This window comes from Clinocottus analis, unplaced genomic scaffold (assembly GCF_023055335.1).
Source record: "Clinocottus analis isolate CAN_PGR_092001 unplaced genomic scaffold, fCliAna1.0.p SCAF_3, whole genome shotgun sequence".
NCBI lineage: Eukaryota > Metazoa > Chordata > Actinopteri > Perciformes > Cottidae > Clinocottus > Clinocottus analis.
The window spans coordinates 21,249,013-21,263,683 of NW_027176042.1; the positions used below are offsets into that span (position 1 = coordinate 21,249,013).

The 14,671-nt window shown below is 47.4% G+C and overlaps 1 protein-coding gene across 1 annotated transcript in view; it reads left to right on the top strand.

Annotated features, from left to right (window-relative positions):
- LOC137796002 (novel protein similar to human membrane-associated guanylate kinase-related (MAGI-3) (MAGI-3)) overlaps positions 1-14,671 on the top strand; it is a 131,014-nt gene that overhangs the window by 112,233 nt on the left and 4,110 nt on the right. The window contains exons 9-18 of the mRNA XM_068593631.1: positions 3,190-3,381; positions 4,160-4,813; positions 7,293-7,324; positions 8,171-8,336; positions 8,429-8,523; positions 8,615-8,822; positions 10,399-10,581; positions 11,310-11,495; positions 12,426-12,522; positions 13,868-13,973. Coding sequence (XP_068449732.1) covers positions 3,190-3,381; positions 4,160-4,813; positions 7,293-7,324; positions 8,171-8,336; positions 8,429-8,523; positions 8,615-8,822; positions 10,399-10,581; positions 11,310-11,495; positions 12,426-12,522; positions 13,868-13,973 — 1,919 coding nt within the window. The remainder of the gene's footprint in view (positions 1-3,189; positions 3,382-4,159; positions 4,814-7,292; positions 7,325-8,170; positions 8,337-8,428; positions 8,524-8,614; positions 8,823-10,398; positions 10,582-11,309; positions 11,496-12,425; positions 12,523-13,867; positions 13,974-14,671) is intronic.

The following is a 14,671-nucleotide window of genomic DNA, read 5'->3' on the forward strand; positions in this document are numbered from 1 at the left end:
CGCTGATTACCGATTACACAACCCGGTGAGCTGTCAGATGAAGCAGTCGACGGTTACACCTCAGGCTATACTTCCCTTTTTTTCACAGCGTTCCAAGATGGATTTTTTTTAATCAGCGAAATTACTTCTATTACATACCTGAATATGTGTTTTTAAATAATTCAACACATGATTAATTCTCACCGAGTTTGACTCTTATTTAGCGAAAGAGCACGTTTGCTGTTCGTTTGTTGTTTTTTTCATACCAAAATGCCCTTTTCAAACACTTTCCCCCGGCCCCCCGATATCGTTTTTAATTTCACGGAGAATTATTTATGCATTGAATGCTAATGTCCATAATGTATGAGGTGTTGAGCTCAACCTGCAGAAGCAGGGCGATACTGTGCCGCTTGTCAGCGAGCCAACCCAACAGGCCTTGTGCCCACACGCGTTGCTTCGTTCTGATTGGTTGCCTGCGTTGCATCCTACTTTCCCTCGTCGCCGGGCCTTGGCCTCGCGACAACAAACAGTTGCTCATGAATTCTGATGTTTAAGGTGCTTTCTTGGAGAGAGAGAGAGAGAGAGAGAGAGAGAGAGAGAGTACAACACAGCAGCCTCTGTTTCCTCCCTTGATGTAGTGAGAAAGACGTCTTCCCAATTATGCTGAATAATGTCTCCGGGGGGATTCACTACGCAATTGAGTCACACACACACACACGAGGAAATGGAAACGCGCGGCTGTTTGATGCGCTGGATCTGATGGCTTTTGTCTGCCTCTGGCTTTCAAAAAGTCTGCCCACAAACGTTGGCACAGAGACCTTTCCTTGGACTCTCCCACACAAGTACAGGCTCGCACACGTCGCTCGCACTTCCTCCTTCTGTCTCGTTCTCCCGCCATTACCGCTGTATGTTTCTCCACACACACACACACACACGCACAGACAGACACACACACAGACAGACACACACAGTGCTGTGCTGCCGGGGAGGAGCCCGAAAAAAACCGCCCCATGTTGAGTTTATGAAGCAATTTGAATGTGATTATGTAAATGCTTCTCGCTTGATCCATGTGACGGCGTGGACATCTGGAGTCCACGCCGTCTGTGCCAAGTTGGAGTCGCGCTCGCTCACCGCCGCGCACGCCGCGCGCCGGATGTTTATGAACCGCTGAACCGGTTGATGGTGCGTTTTAAATTCCTCGCGCACGCCCGTGGAAGTTACCGACCAGAGTGTTTCTTTGCAGTTCGCCGTCACTTTGCAGCCAAAAACTCGGAAGCTGCTGCTGTGATCTTGAAAATTAGAAATTGAAATTTGGTAACCGTCCCATCAGCATGTGCGACAGGGAGATAGAAAAAAAAGACAAGGGTGGAGGAGAATTGGAGGAGGATATGCAGCTGTTTGCACACGCTGAGCGGTGGTTTGCAGGTGAGGCGACACGTGCAGCACGCCGTCTGTCATGCTCTTATTCTGAAAAACCATCAATAATTGATCCTATTAAGTGTTGTCTGTGCTTCATGCAGTCTGGTGTCACTTATTCCTCTGTTGCTGTCCAAAAACGTCAATAATCGTTAAACTCCAGGTGACATTTTCCTTTATTGACACAAACACGGACAGATTATTTAGAGTTAATCCCACATTCAGCGTCCTGATGGCTTAAATACTCATTAATGCAACAATTGTGGCTGAAAAAAGTCCCCAGCAGATGCATTATTTACTCCTGTTTGAGCAATATTATCTGTCATCTGCACCCTCTTTTCATAGATATGACATTTATTTTACAGGTTTACATCTTTTGTAGGAGTTCTTGTTGGTTTTAATCTTTTGATTCGTTGGCAAAAAAGAAAAACACAGAATTAGATTTTTGTTGATACATGACGCCCGTGTCCATGATGCATTATATACATACTCATAATGCATTATAATCTGTAATTAGCACTGTATAATTATATTTGTAAGCGCTCATCAATAATCCAAATGCTTTACAACAATAATCATAACACATTATAATGCTATTTATAAGGTTTAAAAGGGCAATATCATAACACTTTATAATTGCAGATCACTCAAATGTATTTTTTGCAGGCGTCAAAGTGTATTATATTTCCCAAAGTAATATTTTATTACAGTATAAACCATTATGAAATGCGTATAATGTCCTATGGTTATTAGCATAACGCATCATAAACAGCTATGAGTGGTTACAACTATAATTATACAGCAATATACACCGATTATAATAGTAGATTGTAGACATAAATGTCACAAAGTGTTCCCGTAATATTTTATGCAAAAGAATTAAACATTAAATACATTTGTTTACTGCCAATTAGTCATTACGGTATTTTTATTATAATTTTGCTGCATTGCTTTGAACTTCACAGTTAAAGAAACAGTTTATTTATTTTTTTTTTTTTTTTTGCATCGCACTCTGTCAACACACAGCACCGACCCTGTAATGTGCAGCATCATTCGTCACCAGCTGGCTTCTGTTTTAGTGTTTCTGAGTCGAAGCTATGAGGCCGGAGAGCCCATCAGTCGGAGGGGGGGATGATCTAAAGTGCTGATACCACAGTAACGCCAGATACGCCGCTCAGTTTAATTCAGTGTGACCCTGACAGTCGCTTATCTGGCGTGCGGCGTCTGCCACTCCTCCGTATTGATGCTGCCACTGACCTTAAGTTGCTCCTTACTCAAGTTATAGTAGAACGGGGGGAAAAAAAGTCTTCCCTCCCCCCGACAAAACTCTTTTCTGAGCCGCTCGCTGCAGCGGGTCGGGGATGAGAGAGGACACTGCGCTAAATTGGACCCTGTCAGAGGTGCTACATCACTGTTCGGCTCTGTGGTTTAGTATTCGCCGGGAGCACAAAGCGGTGAAGTAAATCAGCATCTCAAGCGAGCGCCGTGCGCCGCCGTATCCGTCTCTTTGCGCTCCTCTCTGCCACAAAGGTCTCTGGCGATGGCTTCATCTGGTTCAGGCGTGCGCATCACGCCCGTTAATTGAAGATGACTCATTACTATGTTGATCCTCGGCTCACGATGTGTGTCATCGACTACTTTCAATGGATTTTGCTGTCTTTCAACAGGGATGTGAATCTATTAGAGCTGCGTCGCTCGTGTTTGATGTCGAGCACTTTTTGATGAAGCTCTCCCACACACACACACACACACACACACACGTGTACGTGACACGCGTGTGCGCTTTGTCTACAGGTAAAGGAGGCGCGTTCGCCTTCACCTCGGACCCCAGCGAGCTGAAGGGTGAGTTGTACCACACGGCGCTGAAGAAGAGCTCCCAGGGGTTCGGATTCACCATCATCGGCGGTGACCGCACCGACGAGTTCCTGCAGGTGAAAAATGTGCTCGGCGACGGCCCGGCCGCCCACGACAACAAGATGGCGTCCGGTGAGCGCAAAAACCCTTTGCAGGTGTACAACTCTCGACTGAAAGGGCATTCCAACACTTACAAACTAATTTCGCTGGCTGGAAGATCGACGAGCTCTAACGTCCGCGCGGTATTACAAAAAGAAAATAGACATATTTGGCCCACCAACTTGTACCAGCTGTGCTCCCACAATGCACCTGGAGGTATTCATTTTACCTCGGTACTGCTCATTTAACCCAACACTGTCCCATGAGTTCAGCAAGGTAATAACAACAACTCTAGCGCTGTCGAGGGCACAGTTGTGTAGCAGACAGTCTGATTACGGTGGGTGGGAAGCCATGCGACGGCTTTGTTGTTTAGTTTCTGATCTTGCCGTTGCCTCGCGGCTGCCTAGGTAAATCAACAGCTGTGAGCTTTGTGTGTGTGTGTGTGTGTGTGTGTGTGTGTGATGGTGACAAATGGTACGATGTGACGGGAATCTACACCCGCCGCCCGTGTAGCCGTGGCAGGGAGTGCTGTTCAGGTCTGTGCGACAATGAGCAAAGGAAGGAGGGACATGGAATAAAGTGACGGCAGACTGAAGAAATAACAGGATAAAAGGCAAAACGGAGAGGTCTGGGAGTTGCCGTAATGAAAATATGAGAAAGCAGCGAAGAGAAAAAGGGACATTTTAAAGAAGAAAGATCTGACAAAGGAAGGAATAAGTGCTTTCCAAAGATATCTATAGAGACGTGATGTCTGGATTAAATGCAACAATGGAAACTCAACTAAACCAATTTCTGTCTTTTTCCGCTTCAGGTGATGTCATTGTTGAGATTAACGGGATGTCTGTGCTGGGCAAGACCCATCCAGAGGTGGTGCAGATGTTCCAATCCATCCCCATTAACCAGTACGTGGACATGGTCCTCTGCCGCGGCTACCCGCTCCCTCCGGACGTGGATCTGAACAGCGACGACCCCCTCCCGCCTCCGCCCCCGCCGCCGGCCGCCCAGCCCCAGCAGGCGCTGCACGGCGGCGAGGTGGTGACGGCCGTGCCCCTCATCAACGGACAGCCGCTGCTCGTGAAGGGCGACGTCCTCCACGGCTCCTCGCAGGAGCTCCACTACGTCACCACGGACGCCAGCGGCCGGCCCGTCGTGGCGGCGCTGCCCAACGGGAGGCACGGGGAGGGCGTCGGGAGGGAGCCGGCGTCCGGGATGCTGCAGCCCGAGCTGGCCAGCGTGCCCCTGGTCAAAGGGCCCGGGGGGTTCGGGTTCGCCATCGCCGACTGCCCGCTGGGCCAGAAGGTGAAGATGATCCTGGACGCCCAGTGGTGCCGCGGCCTGCAGAAGGGCGACGTCATCAAGGAGATCAACAGGCAGAACGTCCAAACGCTCAGTCACGCCCAAGTGGTGGACATCCTCAAAGACTTGCCGGTGGGCAGCGAGGTCAACGTGCTGGTGCTGCGAGGAGGTGAGAGACGGTTTGTCACCTGTCCGTCTGGCGTCCATCCATTCGTCCGGCGGACTGAATGTCTGTATAACCCTGTAGCGATGTTCCTCGTGTGCGTGTCACGCCTCATTTCCACGGCGAGGACTTCACTGTGGGTGGGATTCAAACTGCGGTCACATCGTCTTCAACGAGACACTCGCAGAATCCTCTCATCGGCAAATAAACTGCCCTTTGTGAATTAGTGAGTAGTTTTATGGGCTGTCTAGTGGCTATTTTCAAAATGGCGGGTCTGCGCAGGTGTGAGTGACCGATCTAGTGATGATTCTCTCTGACCCGTCAGTGGTCTTACTGGAAAAAAACAAAACCCAAAAGAGTGATTCCAGTTGAGTAGATCCATGCCATGCCATGCAGTGGAAAGTAGGGGTGGGAGGAAAAAATTCGACACGGCATGGTATCGCGATATTTTGCGTGGCGATATTGTACCGATACTCGGCTTCCGATCTTTTATTTGATCAATGGTAAACTTTTTGATCCTTGAATAATGAAATCAATTCATTTTTTTGTTGACAAAGTTTTCCTTCGGGGACAATTTGCGGTTGAAAAAAAGGTAATAAATCGCAATACATCGCAATATTCAACCTATCGCTGTATCGCGATAATATCGTATCGGGGCTTAAGTATCGTGACAGTATCGTATCGTGGGACCTCTGGTGATTCCCCCCCTTGGTGGAAAGGCGGCATTACTCTTCCTCCTATCATTCTACCCGTCCTTCTCTCTCTCTCTCGTGCTTTAATGCCATCTGGTGTGTGATGTAACTTGCTGTCGCTGTCGGTACAACTTCAACAGTGCCCGTGGGAGGTGAGGTCACCGTGCTGATACTGGCGGGAGGTGAGGTGGTTGCATTGACTGACCACACACTGTCGCTCTGTACAAAGCCTGGGTGATGCCACTGTGTCCGCGGTCCATAGGTCACCACACACAAGAGAGACTGCCGCTGAGTAGATCCACCTGCACCTCCCCGTGGATGTTGCATTCAAAGACTCCATCTCACTGAGCCACGTTTCTTGCCATCGCATTGCAGCGTCTTGGCTTTTCCCCAAATCGTACGTCTCGAGCATTCCTCCTCCTCTGTGTCTCCACTCCACCCGGCTCTGTTTACTTCCATATATATATATATATATATATATATATACGGCAGTCTGTTACGAGTCTGAGAGCGGGGTATTACATAAGCGAGGGGCTGCGCTGGATGCGGGGAGGAGAGGCACCCTTCAAATGTCTCCTACATCATCTCCAGCCGCCCCGGGGATTCGCCGCGTAAATCGATGAACCCCGGATTGGCTTTGATCGTCGGGCGGAGGGCGGGGGGGGGGGACCTCTATGCCTCTTAAAGAGCCGCGGCTAAATGTCTATAGCGGGAAAGTCCTGAGGGGCCGCCGCCCCGTGGCCTCGCCCCCAACCCTCCTCCTCTCTCCTCTCTCCCGAACGCCCACTCTCTGATGTGCCACCACCACCATGTCAGACTCCTCTGATGCTCCGCATGACCCCCCCCCCCCCCCTCACACACACACACACACACACACACACACACACACACAAAGTGGAAGCAGAGCTGGGCTCAGCCTCACCCGGCCTCCCCAACCGAAGAGCTAATGCCAGCTTGAACCCTCATTAGACAACGGCCTTTGGCTTGGAAGAGGATCCCGGTGTGTGTGTGTGTGTGTGTGTGTGTGTCTGTGTGTGTGTGTGTGTGTTTGGGTGTTAGGGGTGGGCATCAGGGAGCAGAAGAAGAGCAGCGCTTAACTAAAGGATGGGAGGTTAAAAGTGTGGCTGCGCTTCAGGTGTGTGCGAACTGCTCTTTTTCTCTTCGTGTTGCCTTTGATGACTTCTGAACATTTTTCGCAGCGGAGCGAAAAAATAAAAAATAAAAACGCCGCTACGTCAGGCTCCATTAACCCCTCATCAAGCCACGTGTTAGTCCGGCCCCTCAAGGCTGCAGGGTCGGGTTGTTAATCCAGCTGATGCGGGGAGGAGGAGGAAGAGGAGGAGGAGGAGGAGGGACGAGATGATCTGTTGGGAACAATCTGAGCGCTTGAGATGGAGCGTGTGGGCGTGTGCCATACAGTGAACACAGAGAGAGAGAGAGAGAGAGAGAGAGAATTATCGCTCATTGAATTATATGCATGAATCTCTAATGCACTCACACGCTTCCTTCTCCCTGCAGTGGGCTTCCACTATGTGTGGCGAGCACTCCGGCACATGCACTACCTTTACACCCCCTATGTATCTTTAATCGCACATGGATGCATGTTCCCTAATGGAGCGTTCTTGAGCGAGCACACACCTCCTCCAGAGTTCACGGCGGCTCTCGCTGGTTAATTTTCACGGCTCAGTCGGAGGGGCAGTGCCATCTGGTGGACGGGCCTTCGGGGATCGTTCCAGAGTCCTGTATCTGCATTTCTCACCATATTCTCGTTGCCTATCTGTGTCTCTCCATAGGTCAGACATCCCCTGTGAAGAGTCTAAAGCCTGTGAGTAAAAAAAAAACATATCTTTTTCCTATTTTCCCCCCACTATTGTTTCCCCTCTAGGGACTTATCCCGCAATTTAATTGCGCCGCTTTTCTTTTCTTTTTTTTTTTTGTCCTTCAGCTTAACCAGCAAAGCCTCTGTTGCATCGAATTAAATGATAGCAATACATTTGAATATTGATTATGTTCCTGGCCGCCTCCTTTTGTTTGCTCTGAAAAAACGGTCTTAATTACTTCCTTTCAGTGTTCGTATTCTTCGGGCTATTGTCAGGGAGGGGGATCGCAATGGTAATGAAGCACGGATGAGCCTCCTTAGATATGGCGGCAATATTAATACGAGAGTTTCAGATAAAGAAGTTGGCCTTTCCCGCGTGAATGGGCCCGCCGCGGGGAAATCTGCAGTTACTCCCGTGTTTTTTTTTTTAAATGACATTAAACAATCTCATCGCCTAGCCTTCGAAACAATCGAAGCGACGAGAAGTTAAACAGCCAGCGGAGTGACCTTCAGCGCTTCTGATAATCTGATCTGCGGACTAATGTAAAATCGAAAAAAATTGGCATGTTCAAAAAAACAGCGATATTAGTGTTGATGGTCCATCATCAACCTTGACACTTTGAAGACTCGTGAGAGAGGAATTGGAGCGGCTTCATAGCGCATTTGTTCTTGTTTTGGTGTGAATCCGGTCCTGTTGCTTTATCTTTTAATGTATTTTCCCGGTGTTATGTGGTTTATGTGCGTCTTGGCCAGGCTTCCCTTGGAGAAAAGGTCATTGTATCTCAACGGGACCGACCTGGTTAAATAAAGGTTAAATAAAAAATTTGAAAAAAAACATGTACTTCTCTTCAGCGACAGGAAATGACGGCCAGCACAGAGACCTTGGACGGCCTCGTGGACTCCGCCCCCCAGGCCCTGCCTTACCACTCCAACACGAGCACCCTGCGCTCCGCCGACTCCCCCAAACGCGACGCCACGGAGATGTACCTGAAGTCCAAAGCGCTGCTGGACAGCCGACGTGAGTGAAGAAGACCAACACGGTCCATCAGATGGTCTCAGACGTAGTTTGTTCTACTCGGGTCTGTTTGACGCTGTATCGCTCGTCCACAGAGCCTCACACCAAAGACATCGATGTCTTTCTGAAGAGAGACATCGAAACCGGCTTTGGCTTCCGTGTCCTGGGAGGAGAAGGTCCACAGCAGCCGGTAAGTACACGGGACGCTCCCGTATGCGTGTCTGAAGTCTCGTGATCTCGATCTATGGTGAGATAGTGCGCTCGTACTGACCCTCTATCAGAACGTTTTCCCCCAGGTGTACATCGGGGCCATCGTGCCCAACGGCGCTGCAGAGAAGGACGGCCGCCTGAGAGCCGGGGACGAGCTCATCGGCATCGACGGCGTGATGGTGAAAGGTCGTTCGCACAAGCAGGTGCTGGATCTGATGACCAACGCCGCCCGCAACGGTCAGGTCATGTTGACGATACGCAGGAAGGTCATCTACAGAGGTGAGCGACGAGCAGAGCGGCGCCCGACACAGTGAAAGTGTTTTGCGTCTGCTTAAAGGGGAAATGCGCCAACCTTTTTATATGGAGTTTTCCTTTGGGGGCGATTTGCGGTTGAAAAAAGGTAATAAATCGCAATACATCGCAATATTCAACGTATCGCAGTATCGCGATGATATCGTATCGGGGCTTAAGTATCGTGATAATATCGTATGGATGTTCAGTCCAGTGAGGATCTATTTCCTAGTATGTGATGTAATCGATAAAGCTGATTGTCTCCTGCTGCAGAGCTGTGATAGCTGTGCCTACATGTACCAGGATGCATTGCACATCACTTGCTATGTTACGCAAGCTCTCTTAAAAAAAATATACATGGAAATATCCGTATTCTTACCTTCTGAAGTTTCTTCCAGCAAACTAAGGCGTAGTTTATTGTCACGTTCACCGGCGCACCTGACTGACACCGGAGAGAAGAAGCTACAACAAAATGTAGTCTTTACTGTTCCAACAATCACAAACTCTGGTTTTGCTCGAAATCCATCTTTAATTTACAAAGTTAGATGTGGAATTATGCCGGCTCGACACGCTGTTTTTCCCCGCTGTCTCTCTCTCTCTCTCTCTCTGCTGCAGCAGCTCATTAGTGGCTCTCACTCCTTCTTCTAAGGACGAAAACAACACAAATCGCTCATATTTTTTTCGGGATGCCATTTCGCTGTTGGAAACATAGCGAGTTTGTGATCCAAGAAGAGAACAAGGTCGTTTTTTGTTTTGTTTTTAACGGCATTGCGCCCCGTGGCTGCCGAAGCTGAAGCGGCACTCTTTAGTTTTTCTTTTGCCTCCGAGGACCTCAGCGCCACGTCACTCGAGGAGGGAAGAACCTCGGGTTTCGCAGCTGTTTTCAGAGAGACAGATATGGTTGAAAGTGAGGGAATTATCCCTTTTTATATTCATGTGCACCCAGCAAAAAAAGCTTTTTGCTGTTTGTTTTTTTTCATTAAATAAACAGCGAGCCATCCTCAAATGTGTCCAGATTATGAATATGTTATTGCGCTAAACACCAAATGTCCCATTGGGCTTTTTCCTCAAAGAAAAAAAAGGCACACAAGAAGTGATGCATTTTGTATTTTGATCGAAACAACAGCTGTTTGATGGTTAATTATACACGCCGCTATAAATAGTTATTCAGTGGATTAAACGCAGAGGAACTGTTTGAGCGCCGGACATGCTGTTTGTTTTATCGCAAGTGATCACCGCCTCAGTTATGGATTCAGGGAAGAGAGAGAGAGGCCTTGCTCAGAATACCTGAGCAGCTTCGTCTCCGCCTGCATCCTCACCAGTAGCCACTGGCAACCACTTTCAACATCCACAATCTGTAGATCGTGCTGCCGCTCTGTGACATTGCTTCTACTATTCCGTTAGAAGGCACATTCATTTGCATATTGGTTGTACGTGAGCACACATGAGGCGCGTTAAAGAAAAAAAACTCAGGTATGCACACAAGCCCACGCACACAGATGCAAACAGCTTGTGCGGCGAACACAAATTAATGTGCATCTGCGATTGTTGTTGTCTGTTTCAGATGCGACGGATGAAGAGGCTCAGGAAATGGCCCCAGTGCTGGTGAACGGCTCTCCCAAGCTACCTCGCCTGCCGATGCCCAGCGCTCTGGACCACGAGTCTTTTGACATCACGCTGCACCGCAAAGACTCGGAGGGCTTCGGCTTCGTCATCCTCACCTCGAAGAGTAAACCGCCGTACGGAGGTGAGGGGTCTGGTCGCTTTAGGATTTGCCTTCTGAGCACAGATGAGGACATTTAGGACATTTGGATTTAGGGGTGGAAACGTTTTTGGTCCTTCTCACAAGGTTTAATTGTGCGAAAATTAACGAAAATGGATGAAGAAAATGCAGCAGTATGTACACAATAGGAGACAGTAATGATACATGGACTTGTACTATATATATATATATATATATATATATATATATATATATATATATATATATATATATATATATATAATCTTCTGTCCACTCAAATGCTTTAACACTACGTCATTCACCCATTTACAAACATTCACTGATGGCAGGAGCTACCATAATATAGTATAACACAGGGTTATTCATACCCATTGATACTCCACTGGTACAGCCTATGGGAGCAATTAAGGGTAAAGTCATAGACTAGCAAAGCCGAGGATCGAACCGCCGATCCTCTGATTGAAGGACGCCACAGTCGCCATTGAGCCCCAGAAAAGACGCATTCATCCCGTCAAACTAGGCCACGAGGTCATGTGTGGATGCTTTGCATTGTTGGCTGGTTTGTATTTATTGTCATAATCCAACATTGATGTGTTTCTCTTACTAAGATTAGCAAGATTTTAGTAATACCGGAACAAAGTCTAGCTTTATGTTGGCTTTCTTGATCTTTGTCAACGCCCACTCCGTCTGGGCCTCATTGTCTCATTTCTCGGCGCGTCTTGCCATTTCAGTTATTCCACACAAAATTGGCCGAATCATTGAAGGCAGCCCCACCGACCGCTGCGGCCTGCTGCACGTCGGAGATCGCATCTCGGCGGTCAACGGGCGCTCCATCATCGAGCTCTCTCACAACGACATTGTTCAGCTCATCAAGGAGGCCGGCAGCGTCGTCACCCTCACCGTGGTTCCTGAGGACGGTGAGCGTCTCCACGGGCCGCTATTACAGCGGCGGGGGGGGGGGGGATTAGTTTTTGCAGCCATCGAACCAATCAACATAATAAAAAGATAGGAATATTTTAGCGTCAGAATTAAGAGTTTAGTTCTTAATTTAGGTTTTCCAAATGTGAAAGGAAAGGATTGAGTGAATACAAAAAGTTAGGGTTAGTTATGTGAGCAGGTGTGCCCCAGACCACATACAGGTATGTGAGCAGGTGTGCCCCAGACCACATAAAGGTATGTGAGCAGGTGTGCCCCAGACCACATAAAGGTATGTGAGCAGGTGTACCCCAGACCACATAAAGGTATGTGAGCAGGTGTGCCCCAGACCACATAAAGGTATGTGAGCAGGTGTGCCCCAGACCACATAAAGGTATGTGAGCAGGTGTGCCCCAGGCCACATACAGGTATGTGAGCAGCAGGTGTGCCCCAGACCACATACAGGTATGTGAGCAGGTGTGCCCCAGACCACATAAAGGTATGTGAGCAGGTGTGCCCCAGGCCACATACAGCTATGTGAGCAGCAGGTGTGCCCCAGACCACATAAAGTTATGTGAGCAGCAGGTGTGCCCCAGACCGCATTTGTCACACATGTCGTTATATTGTTTGCCCTTTGACCCATAATGCTGATGTGGCCCAAGGTGAAAAAGAGGTTGACTGTATTAACTATGTTTACAAATGTTTTCTGTATATTATAGATTTTTAAATTATTCTCATATCTCTTGGGGTTTAGGAGATATTCAGAATGCAAACCATTCACAATGTTCGCCACTAAATTGGCTGGGTTAAGGTTAATTAAAGGGAATGAAATAATTAGCGTTTCTTTATCTTCAAATTAAAAAGGTTGTCGAGGGATTCTATATACTGTATTGGTATTTTCACACTGATCGCTGTTCTGAATTTAATTTCAGAATACAAGGGTCCTCCATCTGGAGCCAGCTCAGCCAAACAGAGTCCGGCTCTCCAGCACAGAACCATGGGCCCGAGGTCCACGCTGATGGACGAACGGTAAGAATGAACTCTCGCTCTGAAGAAATTAATTACAGTAAAGAGAAAGAGAGAGAGCAAGCTCAAATCGTGGCATGCCACAAATTACGGAGGCAGTTTCCACTAATTCTACGAGATGCCGGAGTATTTGCCGCTACTTTTTAAGTCGTGTCACCGGCACCTCGTACAACGCTGGTGTCAGACCCGTTTTCAGTGAGTCACGGGTCTTTGCCTAGGCAAAAAAAAACCTGTGCTTTTATTTTGAAGGGGAATTTTTAATGCAGCAGAGTGCACTCTTTACTTGCGTGAGTTTACACGCCAGTCTATTTGTGATAGTTCACTACTGTGTTGTGTGTTCAGGCGGCGCTCTAGGAAGCAGTGTTCGAGTGTAAGTTTCTGAGGCGCCACCAGAGGAAAACGGCCTTTAAACTGTCCAAACATCTTGTTGCAAACCAGTCAATTTTCAACTATTTCAACGACTCACCCGGTGCACATCTCAATTCAATTCAGTTCATTTTGTGTAGCCCAAAATCACAAATACAAGATTATCTTCGGAGGGCTTTACAATCTGTACACATGACATCCCTGTCCCAGGACCTCCCATCGGATCAGGAAAAACTCTCTAAAATAAAGATAGTAAAAACCCTTTCACCGAGAAAAAAGGGAAGAAACCTTCAGAAGAGCAACAGAGGAGGATCCCTCTCCCCGGATGGACAGAAGCAACAGATGTCATGTGACCAGGATGAACAAGCTGCCCCTTGTAGAAGGGAATGAAGCCCATTTTGCAAGCCCTCATTTTAACGTCTCCCACCAATTACCAACATGCGCCTTTTATAAAACATGTTCTCTTTCACATCGGGCAATACTGAGAAAAATGATTGAGCTGCCTTTATGTTTTTATGTCTCTAAATTTGCTGCTCTGACCTACAACTCCCACCCCCACTTTTCCCTCGAGGAGGGTGTGCACACTGACAGGGAACTACAACCTCCTCTGCAATTGAAAATAAGTGGTTATGGTAATATTAATAGAATGCTACGTGCCCCTACAAATTATTATGAAACCACAAAGAATATCCTGTGTGATTAAGAGTTAGCATGAAATAAAGTGGGTGTGTGTGGAGGAGGAAGAGTTGCCCTCTGAGCAAACGGCGAGAGACAAAATTCCTCTCAACAAAGACGCCGGTGTAATGAATATGAACAGATAATAATGTGTACAGCGAGGAAAACAACGCCTTCAAGAACAATACAGCCTGCGAATATCCACACAGACCCGATTTAATATCCATATTTGACGTTTTGCACGATGGCCTTTTGTGTTTGTGGCCTGCAGCGTTTGTTACTGCAGTGATACATCCGTTTGTTTCAGCTACAACCTGGACCTGGAAGAGAAGAGGGAGGGGCTTAACTGGTCCGACCACAAAACTCTTCCCCTCAGCGAGCAGGGAACCATGTGTGTGACAGGACCCAACCAGGTGAGACAGCAACCCTTCCTCTATACGTTGTGTTCAGGCGCGCTGCCTTTTCCTCCATAATAAGCATAAAGGCTCTGAACATTATGACCACACACAAATATGTATTAAAGTTGTTTTTTGGGTACATATAGCAGCCTGTTCCAATCACACGAAGCACTGTTTCGTTCCTAAATAAGTTCATGCACACTGCGTTTAATTCAGGAAGCACTTTTGTTCTTCTAAATGCTTATTATTATTATGATTTCGACACATTTTTTGGTCATTCAACTGATTTCACAATATAGCAGCTTCAACTGTTTCTTTGGTTAAATTTGGACATATTTGCTTTTAGTTTTTATCCTTCCTACCGTTTCATAAATATTCCACATTTTCTGCATGGACGAAATGTTCAGATTTGAAACTCTTTGACTGCGAATTTTAAACGTTTTGGCACATAGAAATAAAAATTAAAAAAAGAGTGAAACGGACATTCCCATTCAAACCAGCGCAGCTCGTCACCGCGCAGCAAAGCAACGGCACAGAAACAACACGCTGACGGCCCATTTTCTACAGCCAGTGTGGCATCAAAAGCCCGCTGGGATTTCTATTTCTACAGCTCTGCAGCTTTCATACATTCTGCGTATCATTCATCTTTTAAATCCCATTAATATATATATATTTATATATGTACGTATAATGACCTTCTCAGATTCTCTTCC